The 16,642-nt window shown below is 51.7% G+C and overlaps 1 protein-coding gene across 1 annotated transcript; it reads right to left on the bottom strand.

The window, feature by feature from the left end:
* Window positions 1-77: 77 nt before the first annotated feature.
* Window positions 78-14,662, bottom strand: LOC114675006 (medium-wave-sensitive opsin 1). The gene is made up of 6 exons (XM_028842323.2): window positions 14,469-14,662; window positions 8,842-9,138; window positions 5,978-6,146; window positions 4,343-4,508; window positions 2,559-2,798; window positions 78-283 (listed from the first exon to the last, which is right to left on the bottom strand). The coding sequence occupies exons 1-6, from the start codon at window positions 14,623-14,625 to the stop codon at window positions 173-175; spliced, it is 1,140 nt and encodes a 379-aa protein (XP_028698156.2). The 5' UTR covers window positions 14,626-14,662; the 3' UTR covers window positions 78-172.
* Between the last annotated feature and the right edge of the window lie 1,980 nt (window positions 14,663-16,642).

Here is a 16,642-nt window from a genome sequence, read left to right as displayed (position 1 = left end):
GAGACCCAGTGCCTGCACACGCAGAGGCTCAGGTGGTCCCAAACTGCAGTGAAAGCCTCTGTGACTTTGTTGGTTTTGGCAAAGATAAATTACATTTATTTCACAGGGATGGAGGAGGGGGAAGGGAGAGGTGGCCAAAGCCCTGGTGGGCGGGATGGGTAGGAGGCAGATCTCATGCAGGCGACACCGAGGACACAGATGAGACCTCCGTTTTGGAGGCGCTGGAGAGTTCAGAGCCGTCGTCAACCTTCTTCCCAAAAAGCTGCAAGATGCAGTTTCGAAACTGGAAGGACAGAAAGTGTTATTGAGCAGAGCAGGAAAGGGTGGAGCCCCGTGCTGCACGTACGTGCCCGAGCCTTCCATTCACCCATTCCAAACGCCATGGGGGATGGAGGAAGGCTTGGGTTATTTCTCCCTCACACGCCGGGATGTCATCCGACTTAGCAGTTGATGGTGACTACACTGGGTTGAAGTGTGTTCCCCAAAAGATGTGTTCAGGTTAAGACGAGGTCACACTGGAGCCGGGTGGGCCCTAATCCAGTGACTGGTGTCCTCATAAGAAAAGGAATGCTTAGACACGGACATGCAGACAGAGGGAAGATGGCCACGTGAAGATGAAGGCAGAGACTGGGGCGACACACCTTGGAGTCAAGGAGTGCCAAGGACTGCCGGCAGCCCTGCAGCTGCTTCTCCCTCTCGGCCTCCATGGGAAACCTTTCCATTTGCCAACACCCTGATTTCAGACTCATGATTTCCAGAACCGTGAGAGAATCCATTTCTGTGGTTTGAAGCCACCGAGTTTGTGGTAGTTTGTGACGGCAGCCGCAGGGCAGTCATCCACAGTGACAGCTAAGGGGCAGTGGTGACCTGTCCCAGACTGTCTGGTGAGCGGCTCAGAGAAATGTTAATGAAAAGGCATGTGGTTGTCATGTTTTTTCCAGTCCATGGATCTGGGGCAAGGTGAGGCCTAGGTAATGACAATCTAGCCCCTACCTCATCTCTCCAGGCAAGAGTCTTCCGGTACCAGGAGGAGGTCTGTCTTTGCTGCTTCACCCCAAAGAGATCTGGGCCATATGAATGTCTCAAATCATGTCCTGTGTCATCACTGAAGTAACCGCAATGCTTTGAGGACCCAGACCAAAGGCATTTTCTAATTATTTCAGGCCTACTCTTGACTAGCTCTACCTCCCTCTATCATCAAAACTCTCAAAATTAAAAAACATAATGGTTGAAATTAATAACATAAGACATGGGATGAACAGCAGAATCAGCTCAGCTGAAGAGCTGGGAGATAGGGTTGAGGAATCCATCCAGCAGCTGCTGCTTGAGCACCTGCTGTGTGCCAGACTCTGTCCTGAGCATAATTTCCTGTCTTCTTGGAACTGCGTTCCAGAAAATTCTCTCAGAATGTGTCAGGACAGGATAATTATGTGGAAAGGGTGAAAGCAGAGTTGGGGGCCTGGTGAGGTCCAGAAGTGCCAACATCTGTCTAGGAGGGGGAGTTCTGGAAGGGAGAATGGAAATAATCCAGTAAAGATAGTACTTGGCAAGATAGTTTAGGATCCCAGAAACCTAGAAAAGATCCTCATGAAAGTCAGGAAACGGGGGTCAGGGATAGAACTACACTCTGGGCATCAGTGTGCTACAGCGAGTTCCCGGAAATCCACTGCAGGCCTGGTCCTACTTACTGTTTAAAAGTTACCAGAGAGAATGAACCTTTAATGAACTCTGCAGACTTGGCTTGTGTGAGTCAAAGCCGAGCCAAAGGGGCTGGAGCCGTTGAGTGGCTCTAAGATGGAGGAGCAAGGAAGAGCCGAGTGGAAGGGATGGACTGGGCCTGGTGAAATGGGAGGCCCCTGCGCACCTTTCTGGCCACCATCGAGTCACATCACAGCTGCGCTTTAATGAAGCTTGTAACCTACAGGAGGTAGGGGAATTTAGGTGTGTGAGCAGCTTGCTGCTGAGGCCCAGTATGTCAGCTAAGGAGGCTGCCTCTGGGCAGGACCACAGCACTTCCCCACTGAACTAACCCACGAACTCGTGAAAGCTCTTGAACTCTTGGTCAGTGTAGCCAAGAAGGGCCGACTTTTGTTCTTATAGGAAGACAAATTCCAGAGGTTATGGTTTGAAAATGGAGAGATGAGGGTTGAGAAGGGTTGAGTCTGAACAGAAGAGGGGCACATGTAGGGTGGATATACCTAGGGCTCACCAACTCCTAGAGCGTCTGAACGCCAGGGGAGCCCCTGAAGCTCGGCAGCCATAGTTCTAGGGCCACCGGAAAGGAAGAGCACATGGCACACAGACGCTTTGGGAAATGCCACCCTCAGGCTGAGACTATAAAGGATTCCAGAGGGCGCACCTAAGCCTTCTGCTAAGGGCCAGCTGGAGCTCTGACTGGGGCTGGGTCACATGCTGAGCCTTTCCCGGTCATTTCCCTGGGGGATCCCCCAGATGCTCCGCGGGCTTCTCATCAGAGACATGATTCCAGGTGGGGCCATCACTCTGTCCTTCTAGGCCACACAGTATTTTGAGTGGGATCTGCTGATGGCGTTGCTTACCTGCCGGTTCATAAAGACATAGATAATGGGGTTGTAGATAGTGGCACTTTTGGCAAAGTAGGCTGGCAGGGCAGCCATCAGAGGGTGGAAGGCGTAGCCAGGGTTGGCAGCAGCAAAGCATGCGAAGAAGGCGTAGGGTCCCCAGCAGAAGCAGAACGCCAGGAACATCACCACCACCATGCGCGTCACTTCCTTCTCTGCCTTCTGAGTGGATTCAGACTCTTTCTGCTGCTTTGCCACCTGAGGGAGACAGGGACAGTGAGTCGGGGGTTGGGGGGCAGCAAGAGGCAGGTGCCCCAGGCATAGGGAGATGTGGGAAGGAGGAGAGGAGCCCAGCAGCCAGCTTCCAGCCCTGAGTCGTGCATAGCCGGTCCCAGGCAGACATGGCGGCCTCAGGCTGGCCCTGGGGGAGTTCTAGAATTGGAGGTGGCACGTAGCTAGGCCTGGCCTAAGACAACCTCAGAGCTGGATCTAACAAGCTCCTTTGCTTCACCTGATCCCTTAACAGACTGTCCTGTCCTGCGCTCAGGCCTGAGCATGGAGGCCGGACCTGATCACTGGGCGTGGAGAATGAAGGAGCTAACAAGATGGAGATGGCGGGGGAGGCGAAAGCCGTGGCTGGCGGGGTGCCCAGTGGGAGTTTCAGAGCAATGCATACACATCCCTCAGGCTTCCTAGGCCAGGTTGGCCACTCTGTGGGCTAAATCCTGCCCTGGACTCATTGTGGCTGAGGGCAGCTGTGGTGGGGTGACTCCTTCATGCCTGGGAGGAAGGAGACGAATGACCTCCAGGCAGAGGCACTGTGGGGGAGGCCACAAAGGCCAGCAACCAGCTGCCAGGGATGAGGGACTGATGGCAGGCAGATGAGTGGGGATGAGAGAGGGACTGTGAGGGCTGGAATGCGGGGACGGCCAAGATAACAGGGCTAGGGTCACATTCTGGAGCTGGGGCTCCACCATCCCAGACTAATACAGCCTAAGCTATGGTTGGGTACGTGTGGGAGCCTTCAGCCCAAGGTGGTGGGGTGAGGGGGCCTTTCACAGGCTCACAGACTCCTCTAGGGAGAGCTCAGCAGGCATGCCCATCCAATTGTGGGCACAGGTAGCTTCATATAGGAAAGCCACCACCCTGAAAGGGCTCCCACTGCTAACAGAAAGAACCAGCCTTGCTCTCCTCGCTTGCCTGATGTCCCGCAGGGGCTCCCGGTGGTAACCTAGTCTAGGGGTAGGGGGTGATGGCTGTGGACAGGATCAGCTTCCCAAGGCAGAGGGCCAGATATGGAGGGTGGAGAGTGGGTCGGGGGTCAAATGGCACACTCGGGTCCACTCCTTGGTCGGCCCCACAGCCTATGAAAGGGACAAGGGTACTCCGGTGGCAGCCTCATAAAAACATGCCTTGATTTGCAGGTGTCATTTGCTGATGTGGCTGCTCCACTCTACTCTGTGGGAAAGGCAGCCTTTCCACCCCGGGGAGAACTGTCCGGGGTCGGGGAAAGGCACACCTCTATTCCCTTAGCGGACTCCTCCAGGGAGGGAGTGGCAGTGCTTTCCCGTCTCACAGACCTGAGGACAACGGGGCTGGGGCTGAACCTGCAGGCAGTGGTACAGCCCCAAAGGAATCGCCTGATTCTCATCGCTGGATCTTAATATTTTCTTATAGGGGTAGAATCCTCTTCTCTAATGATTTTTGAAAAAAATAGTTTAGGAGTCTCAGTGGACTGATTTGGGGGCAGAGACACTTAGGGGCAGGAGGGGGTTGAGGCCAGGAGGAATCGGGGGGCTTACCGCTCGGATGGCCAGCCACACTTGGAGGTAGCAGAGCACGATGATGGTGAGTGGGGTGATGCAGCAGGTGACCATGAGGACAATCATGTAAGACTGCACCCCGGGGTACGAGCTGCCACTGAACACATCTGGGCCGCATGAAGTCTTTAGGCCATGGGGCCAGTACCTGGAGAGAAGGGCCAGCAGCCAGTCCTGATGCAGGGGGCAGTGACCCAGGACCCCCAGCTCAGGCATGGTGCTGACTCGGATGGAGTTTGTTTTTTTAAATTGAGGTGAAATTCACTGCATGAAATTTCCTGATTTGAAGTGATCAATTCTGTGACAGTCACCACCTCTGCTTCCAGAACATTTGCATCAACCCAAAACAAAACCGTTGGGTAGGATTTTGGTAAATCCTTGTCCATTTTTAGATGTCATGCCTTTCCTGTTTTTAAAATTCTGGTAAAATGTACATAACATAAAATGTACCATTATAGGCCAGGCACAATGGCTCACGCATATAATCCCAGCATATTGGGAGGCAGAGGTAGGAGGATTGCTTGAGCCCAGGAGTTCAAGACTAGCCTGGAACACGCAGTGAGATCTTGTCTCTACAAAAAATAAAAAAATTAGCCGGGTAAAGTGGGGCACCTGTAGTCCCAGCTCATCAGGAGGCTGAGGTGGGAGGATCACTTGAGCCCAGGAGGTCGAGGGTGCAGTGAGCCATAATTACACCACTGCACTGTGCCAGCCTGGGTGACAGAGTGAGACCCTGTCTAAAAAAAAAAAATAAATAAAAGTACCATTATGACCTTTGGTACATTCACGATGCTGTGCAAACATCTCCACTATCTGCTTCCAGAACATTTTCATCTACCCAATCACTCCCCCTTTTTACAAACGGAGTGTGAGGTTCCATCTTGCCCTGACCTTCTGAGAACACCCGTGAAGAGCTGAGTCTTTTATCTGAGGTCAGCTAGGCCATGACTGAAATAAAAGGCCCTGCTCACTGGGTGGCCTGAAGGATTAAATGAGACAACCCGCGGGAGAGCCTCCATCAGGGTCAGCTCGCCACACATGTTTGATAACAGGCAACTGTGTGGGGCATGGCGGCATGAGGAGGGTGGGAGACAGAGACAGGCTTTCACAAGGTTTGTTTCCCAGAATGATGGAACGTTCCCAAAAAAAGAACATTCCCTCTCCAAACACCACGAGAACTTATTCACGGGCTTGTTGATAAAACAGTGAAATGCTGTCCATCCAGTCCCTCCCAATCAAACATTTGAGCCACTTGCTTGGCCTGGCCAGGACATGTGCTCTGCAGGCCCAGGTGGATCTATGACCCAAGCAGCCTCTGAAAGGTGGGGGCGGGGTGGGGCAGCATGTGCAAGAAAGAGACCTGGAATGCAAACACACTGTCGGTTCACTGACAGCTGTGTTGATGGCCCGAGCTCTGTGTGCTCCTGTGACCCGATCGTGCTTGGGACAAATATGTTTCCAGAGGTTCGGGGACCACAGATCCATTTCTATGTTGCAGCCACATTCATACATTGATAGACGTTGCATGCTCAGAGGTGCCCAGAGAAAGGAAGTGATTTGCCTTAAGGTCACAGAGTCTGACCCTGCCCACTCCATCTTGCGCCCTTGCACCCTTACCTGCTCCAACCAAAGATGGGCGGGGCCGTCCACACAGCAGCCCATACCCAGGAGAAGACAATGCCCACGATGGCGAGCTTGGCATCAAATCTCACGTTGCCAAAGGGCTTGCAGACCACCATCCATCTCTCCCAGGAAATGATGGCCAGGGACCAGAGACCTGTGATCCCTACAGGGAGAGCAGACAGATGAGGGCTTTGTGCCGAAGCAAAGGTGGAACAGCCTTCAATGTCACTGCTCCCTTCCCCGACCAGCCGAAAGCTTTCAAAATCAGGAGGTGTCCTCCCACCCAGCTGTAAAACCTAAGTCTCCAAAGAGTGTTTTCAGGTCCAGGGTGAGCAGGCCCCTGGGTCAGCTTGTTTCTCTAACTCCTGCTTTCCACTTCCTTCCCCATGTCATTCAGCCTCTCCTCCCGCCTTGCTTCCCCACTGACCCCAGCGCCTTACTCTCTGCTCCTCTGTTCTCCTCCTCTCCTCCCCCTTTCTTTCTTTCCTCTTAAACCTCTGTTGCTCTCCCTCTGGAGCAGGAGCTTAGAGCTCCCAGTTTGGCCAGCGGGTTTCTTGCCAACCCAGTCTTAGAATCTCGAATCTGGGAACAGAACTCAGGGAGCTCTGTCCTCAACCTCCACACATCCAGCACCAAAAGGGAAGCCAGAGCCACAGACACAGTGGCCAGTGCCTGTTCACCCACAGGAGCCCTGTTACCACTTCTCGCCCTCTTGGCCACCAGCCCTTCCTCTAATGACAGAACTCTTGGTGGCCACGTCCAGAGCAGCATAGCCACACTGAGCTGTTGTTGTCCCAGCCAAGAGCAAGGAATCAGGCCCTGTGTAGACTCCTGTGTTCCTCCTTCCGGTACACACCCATGTTCCTTTAGGCGTTTGTAAAGGCCTTAGATTCTCCCCGGCTCCCTCTCTGCAGTAGGTGGAGACAGTTTCCCACTGTCCTGCTTAGACCCCAAACGTCTGCACACAGAATTCAGGGCTCCACGGACTGAGGTGGAAAAAAACGACATCTTTCTCTCCATCAACCTCGAACAGACACTGGGCATTTCCTTCCATTATGAACGTGGCAGTATTAGCAGTACCCGTGACTCGGTCAGCGAGAGAGGTCACAGATGTTTTTCTGTCAATTCATAGAGGTGGCAGACAGTTTGAGCATCACTTATGTTCATCACTACTCTGAAATAACAGTGGTTGTCAGGCGGGATCCTGTTATTTAATACTTTAGTACTGAGTGGTGTCACTAATACGTTTAATACATGCTTTTATTTTTATTTACTTTTTGAGACAGAATCTCACTCTGTTGCCCAGGCTGAGTGCAGTGCTGCCATCACAGTTCACTGAAGTCTTGACCTCCAGAGCTCAAGTGATCCTCCCACCTCAGCCTCCTGAGTAGTCCTGGGACTACCGGTGTGCCACCACGCCCAGCTGTTTTTATTTGTTGTAGAGAAGAGGTCTCACTATGTTGCCCAGGATGGTCTCAAATTCCTGGAGGCAAGCAGTCCTCCTACCTCAGCCTCCCAAAGTGCTGGGATTACAGGCATGAGCCTGGCCAATAAATGCTTTTAAAGAAAGACTGTGCTACTGATGAATGTTTAATACTTCGATAACTGTTTTTCAATATAATTTGCTGCCTTTGTAATCCTGGGGGTCTCATTTTATGCGTTTGCAAAAATTCCTCTGAGATGGGGTCCATAGGCTTCCCAGATGGCCAAGGTCATCCGTGGACCAAAACTGGTGGGGAAGTGCTGGCTGCTTGGCACCTGACTGACCCAGGAACAGACCATGAGCAGAGGCAAGGGTGAGCGGGAGACCCTGGCAGAAACAGAGATAGACGTGGGCGGAGATGCAGGGGGGCACTCAGGAAGGGTCGTGTGACCACCGAGGCCGTGCCTGCTGCAGAGAGCACTCAGATCTGGGGATGGACCTTCTCTGCCTGACCTTCCCTTGGCTCCCCTTCTAGACTGTCAGGGTAGTGCCGGGACTTGGACAAACGCCCTCTCTGGTCTGGGCCATCGTGGGTACAATTCAAGGCAGTTAACAGGGAGTGGGGAGGCTGCTAAGAGAGACGAGGGGAGGCAAGAGCAGGAGCTGCTCCTGTTGGATGTGGGGTCTCCTCCTCCTGAAATAAAGTTCCAGCTGCTGGGTGTGACCTCTGAGGCCTCCAAGACCTGGGCCTGGCCACCTTGTGTCTGGCAGCCACGGCTGCTTGGTGGTACTCTGCCCACTGGAACCACCAACTGCTCCCACCTGCTCCTCCACCACCTGCCCCAGGCCCTTTCTTGTCTGAGAGGACTGATGACAGTACTGTGTGGTCGCCGTCTGGGTGTAGGGCCCCCTCCTTAGCACAGAGCCTGGCACACTGGTACCTCTCGGCCACTGTCTGCTGACCTGAGCGGAATCATGGCCCACAGATATATTAGTGATGGGGATGGGGAGAGGATCTGGGAATTGTGTCTCCTCCAGGAAAAGCAGATGCCGGTGAGCTGAAATGGCAGGCATCCCTAATTGCAGGGGAGTTCTGTCCAGAGTGCCCAGAGTCCCCACTCCCCTACTGTTCTGGAGTTGTCTAGCTCTGTATCTGTCTCCTCCCACACCAACCCCATAGCTCCGAACTGGCTGTTCCCGGGCAGAGCCTGACTCAAGAGTAGGAACTCAGGGTATGTTGGACTGAAGGGAGCTGAATTTAATGTGACTGTCCAGATAGAAACCTCCAGAACCCTTCGTTATATGGATGTGAGGCACAGATGTGGAGGGAGATAGACCCACAGGAGAAGCTGGGCCCAGCTCATCATGAGGTGGTCGGAGGGGCTTGCAGAGTGAATGAATGGTTTCTGCTGAGCTTGGGCCCCGACTGGCTTACCACACAGGGAGACGGTGTAGCCTTCCAGGACACACATAGGGTGGCCCAGCACGAAGTAGCCATAGACCTGGTTCACAACACTGATAGTGCTGGCGATGACGGTCTCTGCTAGATCAGCAACTGCCAGGTTCACCAGGATCCAGTTCAGCGGGTGGCGCAACTTCTTGAACTTCATGGTGGCAGCCAGCACAAGCCCATTTGTGAAGACGGATGCAATGACCACAAAGATCATCCAGACACTGGTGAGGTGGTACACCCATCTGGGAGCGATGTGGTAGTTGGGGCCTTCAAAGGGGCCTGGGGGCAGGAGGCAGAGGAGAGAGAGGAGCTGGGCGGCAGCCCCGCCTGTCTATACCAATGCCGATCTCACCTCTCCCTGCCCCATCAAGGCCTCCCCTCCCCCTCCTGCCCTCCTGCCTTTGCAATTGGCTCTTTCCCTCCAGCTTTGCCCATCCTCAGACCGACAGCCTTCCCTCCATCCTGTCGCTCAAGCCAGAGACCATCGCCTGCTGGTCACCGGCACTGGCACCTTGAACTTAACGGAACTCCTCATCATCTCCCCAAACTGATTCCCTGCTCCCAGTGTGCAGTCACCCCGCTTCCCTGCTCCCCTCTTCCCTTCGCCTCAGCTCTACCTCCTACCTCCCAGAGTCCTCTGCCCTTCCATAGACAGACGCTTTCCTCGTGTAAAGCCAAGCTCAGATGCATTTGCCTTCCAGAAGCCTTTCCAGATTCCCCAACTAGTGGTAACTCACCCCCTTGAGGGGAAGACCACTACCCACCTCTGTCACCTTCTGTCACATATAGGAGTTACTGTTCATGATGATCTGAATGTGCGTGTCCCCCATAAATTCCTGTGTTGAAATCCCAACCCCCAAGGTGATGGTATTAGGAGGTGGGGCCTTTGGCAGGTCATTCAGTTCATGTGTGCAGAGTGAGTGGGGCCCTCATGAATGGGATTAGTGCCCTTATAAAAGAGGCCCTAGAAGCTGGGCATGGTGGCTCACGCCTGTAACCCCAGCCACTCAGCAGGTCAACGTGGGAGGATCACTTGAGCCTTTGGGAACAGTTCAAATTAGCTGGGAATGGTGGCTCATGCCTGTAATCCCAGCACTTTGGGAGGCTGAGGCAGGAGTGTCTCTTGAGCCCAGGAGTTCAAATCCAACCGGGGCAACATGGCAACATCTCATATTAAAAAAATTTTTTTTTAATTAAAACTTTTTAATTTTTTAAAGGAGTCCCTAGAGCGCTTTCTAGCTCTCTTTTTACCCTGTGAGGATACAACAAATTGTTGGCAATCTGTGGCCAGGAAGAGGTTCCTTGCCAGAGCCCACCACGCTGGCACCCTGACTTCCAGCCTCCAGAGCTGTGAGAAATAAATTTGTCATTTAAAAGCCACCCAATCTATGGTAATTTCTCTTTTATTCTTTTCTTTTTTTTTTTTTTTTGTTTTGTTTTTTGTTTTATGAGACAGAGTCTTGCTCTGTCGCCCAGGCTCGAGTGCAGTGGTGTGATCTTGGTTCACTGCAACCTCTGTCTCCCGGGTTCCAGTGATTCTCCTGCCTCAGGCCCTCAGGTATCTGGGACTACCAGGTGCGCATTACCGCAATGGCTAATTTTTTTATTTCTGTAGAGATGGGGTCTGGCTATGTTGCCTAGGCTGGTCTCGAACTCCTGACTTCAAGTGACCTGCCCACCTCGGCCTCCCAAGTAGCTGGGCCTACAAATGCATTACTTCTCCTTTTGATTTGTAGGAGTTTGCTAGGGCTCTACACCTTTTTTGTTGGAAGGACCTTTGTCGTAACATTGTTTTTGGCAGATTACTTGAAGGGATTGCAAGCCACAGACCTCCTGCCATATAAGGCCTCATGGAGAGTCCCAAGATTTATCAAGAGATTCTTTAGTTGTGTGTTAGAAAAGTCCAACTCAAGCTAGCTTAAGAAAAATGGGGATTTCCTGGCTCCGGCCAGGAGAGACAGATAAATCTCACCCCTAGCACAGCTGGATCCCACAAGGCCCCTGCTGCCCTCTGTGCACGGGCCCCATTTGTTCCTAACACAAGGAGCTTCCAGAAACCCACTGACAATGTCTGCAATTCTGATACCTGGCACTGGCTCCCCAGGAACCCTCAGTATGAGCAGTAGGGACAGACCATTGACAATTGAAGGCCTTCGTGGTGTCAGTCTCCATGCAGAAGGAAGCAGAGGGGAGCAATGGGGTTGCTGATGGACCTAAGAACAGAGAACCCCCAAACTGTCGGCAGCTCTTCCCTGGGAAGTACTTCGGGTGAACTGGGGAAGAGCAGCTGAGACTGGGAGGGTTTGGGACGCTCTGGCCTGTAGGCAAGTGCAAGGGGCTGGAGCAATCTAGGTGCTGTGACCTCTCAAAACAAGGCAGCCAGTTCTCTTCCCTGGCAACCCTTGCGGTCCAAATTGGGCAGTGCAGGGACAAGGGGGCAAAGGAGAGAACAGGTCCCAGCAGCAGTGGGGGAGGGGACAGGAGCTGCCACCAGTGCAACTAGAGCTGGTGTAATGGCCTGCCTCGCCCTTGTGAAAGTTCTGGAACTGATTTTATGAAGCAACGAGCAAGAGAATCAAAGTCAACTCCCAGGCAAAGTGATTCGAGGAAATACAGGGAGAGAGGGAAGGCAGCAGCAGGGGGAGAAGGGGACGCAGTGGCGCAGAGAAGCCAGACTTCTTCAAGTACACCTTTTTTTTTTTTTTTTTTGAGACAGAGTCTCGCTCTGCCGCCCAGGCTGGAGTGCAGTGGTGTGATCTTGGCTCACTGCAAGCTCCGCCTCCCGGGTTCACACCATTCTCCTGCCTCAGCCTCCCGAGTAGCTGGGACTACAGGCGCCCGCCACCTCGCCCGGCTAGTTTTTTTGTATTTTTTAGTAGAGACGGGGTTTCACTGTGTCAGCCAGGATGGTCTCGATCTCCTGACCTCGTGATCCGCCCGTCTCGGCCTCCCAAAGTGCTGGGATTACAGGCTTGAGCCACCGCGCCCGGCCAACTTTTCTAGATTTTAATTTGAAACTTTTAGCTGTTTTATTACATAATTATAAAACAAAATTTAAGTGGCTGGGGTCGGTGGCTCACATCTGTAATCCCAGCACTTTGGGAAGCTGAGGTGGGCGGATGACTTGAGGTCAGCAGTTTGAGACCAGCCTGGCCAACATGGTAAAACCCTGTCTCTACTGAAAATAAAAAAATTAGCTGGACGTGGTGGCGGGCACCTGTAGTCCCAGCTCTTTGGGAGGCTGAGGCAGGAGAATCGCTTGAACCCCGGAGGCGGAGGTTGCAGTGAGCTGACATCACGCCACTGCACTCCAGCCTGGGCGACACAGTGAGAGTGTCTTGAAAAAATAAAATAAAATAAAATAAAAATTTAAATTGAAAGACCAATCTCTGAAAATCAGCAACAAAAGAAATGAAACTAAATGCATATCCACTGAGTGGCCTATCACTTAGAGAGGGACTGTTCTAAGGGACTTGAAACACACTGGTTTACTACACTACCTAGTGGCATATACCCTCAGGGGAAGAAGACCTGTGAAGATGTGAAAGTTTTGGTCACCAATAGGTGAAGACAGGGTAAGGTGTCCAAATGCCATCATTTTCCATCCACACTGCAGTGGTTTAATTGGTATGGGCGTTGAGTTTCACTAGCCACCAACACCCCTGAAAAGAGACACTCTCCTTGCCAAAACACACCAACAAATCCAACCTGCCTCTGGTCAGACCCTCAGATCAACTGCCAATTTACAGAAAAATCATAATGAACAACGTCAGAGGAGCCTGTCAGGCTACGTCATGAACGACTTGCTTTCTTTCAGAAATAAATTGCAGGGAGATAGAGCGGGAACCTCTAGATTCAAAGATAGTCAAAAGGCTTATCAATCAATCTGAATGTGTGGACCTCAATTGAGCCCTGGTTCAAGCAAACTGAAAATACGTATGACATTTTTTGAACACTATTAGGTATTTGAAGCTATTCAGGAAATATTGTTACACTCGTCAGTGTGATGATGACTTGTGGTTATGTATTGAGAAGATCCCTTTTCTCCTAGAGTAACATAGTAAAGATTTACAGAGGGAAGGGTGTGAGGTCTTGGATTTGCTTCCAAGAATCAGGAAGAAAGGGTAGTGGAGGGGTTACAGATGAAATGAGATGAAACTGTGGAAGTTGAGTGATGGGTACCGGGGTTCATTACACTCTATTACACTCTTCCTTCTACTTTAGTAGATGCTTGAAGTTTTGTGAAAAAAAAAAACAACAAAAAACAAAAAACCCACCCGGACATTTGAAAAGAGTGCATTGAAGCATCATGCATTGATGAAGTCTGGGGGCATCTAGGAAGAGACTGTTGCATTGCCACCAAGGAAATTCTGGGCACAGTCATGTTGAGGTCAACTGCAAGATCCTCAGCCGGTTTGGTCTGGGCACTCTGTCACTAATTGGCACTCGGTCCTGGCCACCCCACAGTGGGATATTTATTGCCAACCAAGGAGCTGGCGTGGTTTCTGGAAACCACAGCCCCATAGCCTGCATGATGTTCTTTTTTTTGAGACGGAGTCTCGCTCTGTCACCAGGTTGGAGTGCAGTGGCACGATCCTGGCTCACCACAACCTCCGCCTCCTGGGTTCAACGATTCTCCTGCCTCAGCCTCCTGAGTAGCTGAGACTACAGGCGTGTGCCACGAAGCCCAGCTAATTTTTGTAATTTTAGTAGAGATGGCGTTTCACTATGTTGGCCAGGATGGTCTCTATCTCTTGACCTCAAGAGCCGCCCGCCTGGGCCTCTCAAAGTGCTGGGATTACAGGCATGAGCCACCGCGCCCTGCCTTCACAATGTTCTTGAAGGCACCAAAGGAATTTGGTTTGGAGGAGGGGCCAGGGGAGAGGGCCAGGAGTAGGGAGGTCACTGGCGTCCTCAGCTTCTTTGAGGGCCTGCGTGCAGCTTTTGGATTGGGCAACTGCCAATGGCAGAACTCAGGCTGCCCTGATGAGAGCTTTCAGCTTTCTATTGTGCCTGAGCCCTCTCTCCCAGGACTGCTCCAAAGGGAAAGGTGGCCCTGGGCGCCAATCTAGCCTCTTCCCCCAGAGGTGTGCAGCCAAAAGCTGTGTGGCCCCATCATAGAGTTCAACAAAATGACTGCTACAATCTCTGCCGACCCCGAAGTTCTAGAAGTTTCTTGCCCTCTGCTGCTGTCTTCCCCACCCTCCCGCCTCCCTTGGGTGTGTCAGTATGTTGCCTCCTTTTGGCTTCAAATGTAAAGACAGACCCGACTCTTCCCCAGGAAGCTGAGGGACTCTGTGGAATGAGAGGTTACTTGCTAGCAGTGAACACACTCATCTACGGGCCAGAAAGAAACAGCACATAAATTCTTCCCCAGCCATGGATTCTCAAAGAGGCTGGGAAGCCTGTGTGGCTTGCGAATGCATATTCGATATTATGGTGTCCTTCTAGATTCGGAGAGGACCCCTGGATTCGTGTCGTCTGAAAAGCTATGGGAGAAAGCCTCTGCTGGTGGGGATGTGCAGAAGAGAGATTCCCTTGGGCGGGGCAGGTGGGTGGTCGGTGGCCCCCAGTGCAGCCACCCAGCCTCCACGGGCCTGCTGGCTCACCTCTGGTGGAGTTGCTGTTGGTGTAGGTGAAGATGCTGGACTGGGTGCTGTCCTCATAGCTGTCCTGCGGATGGCGGCCTGCGAGCCTTTGGAGGCTCCACTGCTGGGCCATGGCTATGGAAAGCCCTGTCCCCGACGGCAGCCAGCCCTGGCGCATCACCTGAGGGTCACGGCGCTTTATACTGGCCTGTGGGATCAACCCGGGCCTCTTCACCTTAAAAGCTCCCAAATCCTACACTACCTGATCTCTTAATTGGGCCTGGGACTTAGACCTCCTCCTCCCACCTCTTGCTCCCCTGCTCCTGAGGTGAGCCCCCGAGGGCGGCTCAGAGGGATTTGCTGGAAACCTGTAATCCCAGCTACTGGGAGGCTGAGGCAGGAGAATTGGTTGAACCCGGAAGGCGGAGGTTGCAGTGAGCCAAGATGGCGCCACTGCACTCCAGCCTGGGCGACAGAACAAGACTCCATCTGAAAAAAAAAAAGTGGCTGGGCACAGTGGCACACACCTGTAATCCCAGCACTTTGAGAGGCCAAGGTGGGTGGATCACCTGAGGTCAAGAGTTTGCGACCAACCTGACTAACATGGTGAAAACACATTTCTACTAAATACAAAAAAATTAGCTGGGCATAGTGGCGCATACTTGTACTCTGAGCTACTTGGGAGGCTGAGACAGGAGAATCACTTGTACCTGGGAGGTCGAGCTTGCGTTGAGCCAAGATCGAGCCATTGCACTCCAGCCTGGGCAACAAGAGCAAAACTCCGTCTCAAGAAAAAAATTTAACACGCCACCTAATTGCGATAAAAAAAAAAAAAAAAAAAAAAACCCTGAACCTGTTTAGATTCCCACTTGCAGAGTATGTGACATCGCCTTCTGCTACATTCTCACCAGCCCTAGACGTTGTTAGGCTTTTTAATTTTTGGTGTTCTGGTGGATGAGAAAATAGTATTTAATCGTTGCTTTTCGTTTACTATTCCCTGATCACCTTGCAATTAGACGTTTTTTCATAGGTTTTACTGCCTTTCGTTTTTCGTCTTGTCTGAGATGTCCGTGGCTACCGTTTAACGTCTTTATATTGGGTTATTTGCTCTTAGTTTACTGATTTGCAGTTCTTTATATATGTGATGATTAGCCCTTTATCTATTAGATATATTTCAAGCTTTGTTTTTCTTATTTGTTTGCTTTTATTTATTTATTTATTATTTATTTATTTATTTTTAACTTTTTGAGACGGAGTCTCGCTCTGTCACTCAGGCTGGAGTGCAGTGGTGTGATCTCGGTTCACTGCAAGCGCCGCCTCCCGGGTTCATGCCATTCTTCTGCCTCAGCCTCTTGAGTAGCTGGGACTACAGGTGCCCACCACCACGCCCGGTTAATTTTTTGTATTTTTAGTAGAGACGGGATTTCACCGTGTTAGCCAGGATGGCCTTGATCTCCTGACCTCGTGATCCACCCCCCTCAGCCCCCCAAAGTGCTGGGATTACAGGCGTGAGCCACCGCGTCCAGCCTATTTATTTATTTTTTGAGATGGGATCTCAGTCTGCCACCCTGGCTGGAGGGCAGTGGTGCGATCACGGCAGCCTCGACATCCCCGGGATCAAGTGATCCTACCGTCTCAGCCTCCTGGGTAGCTGGGACTACAGGTGTGCACCACCACTCCAGGATAATTTTTGCATTAATTATTTTTTAATAGAGACAGGGGTTTCGCCATGTTGCCCAGGCTGGTCTCGACCTCCTGGGCTCAAGAGATCCACGCACCTTGGCTTCCAAAGTGCTGGGATTACAGGCATGAGCCAGCATACCCAGCCCTTGTTTTTGTTTGTTTGTTTTGTTTTGTTTCCCCTTTCTTTCTTTTTTTTTAAAATTATTATTAATCAAGTCCCATTTTTTTCTCCCCTTGGTTATTTGGATGTTATGTACATATGTAGCTTCTTTTCTAGTGATTACTTTTTTTTTTTTTTTTTTTTTGGAGACAATCTCACTCTGTCAGCCGGGCTGGAGGGCAGTGGTGCAATCTCGGCTCACTGCAACCTCCGTCTCCCGGGCTCAAGCAATTCTCCTGCCTCAGCCTTCCCAGTAGCTGGGATTACAGGGGTGTGCCTCCAAGCCCAGCTAATTTTTGTATTTTTAGTAGGGACAGTGTTTCACAATGTTGACCATACTGGTCTCAAACTC

The sequence above is a fragment of the Macaca mulatta genome, chromosome X (assembly GCF_049350105.2).
Source record: "Macaca mulatta isolate MMU2019108-1 chromosome X, T2T-MMU8v2.0, whole genome shotgun sequence".
Lineage (NCBI taxonomy): Eukaryota > Metazoa > Chordata > Mammalia > Primates > Cercopithecidae > Macaca > Macaca mulatta.
Note: the sequence above shows the minus strand (reverse complement) of the source record. Positions and strands in the feature narration are given on the sequence as shown.

What these genes read in the sequence shown, in the direction of transcription:
- LOC114675006 (XM_028842323.2), bottom strand. Translation starts at nt 14,625, where the DNA reads ATGCGCCAGGGCTGGCTGCCGTCGGGGACAGGGCTTTCCATAGCCATG. An exon ending in CAACAGCAACTCCACCAGAG is followed by an intron (nt 9,139 to 14,468) that starts GTGAGCCAGCAG and finishes TCCTGCCCCCAG; the next exon opens with GCCCCTTTGAAGGCCCCAAC. An exon ending in CCCATCTTTGGTTGGAGCAG is followed by an intron (nt 4,509 to 5,977) that starts GTAAGGGTGCAA and finishes CCTTCTCTCCAG; the next exon opens with GTACTGGCCCCATGGCCTAA.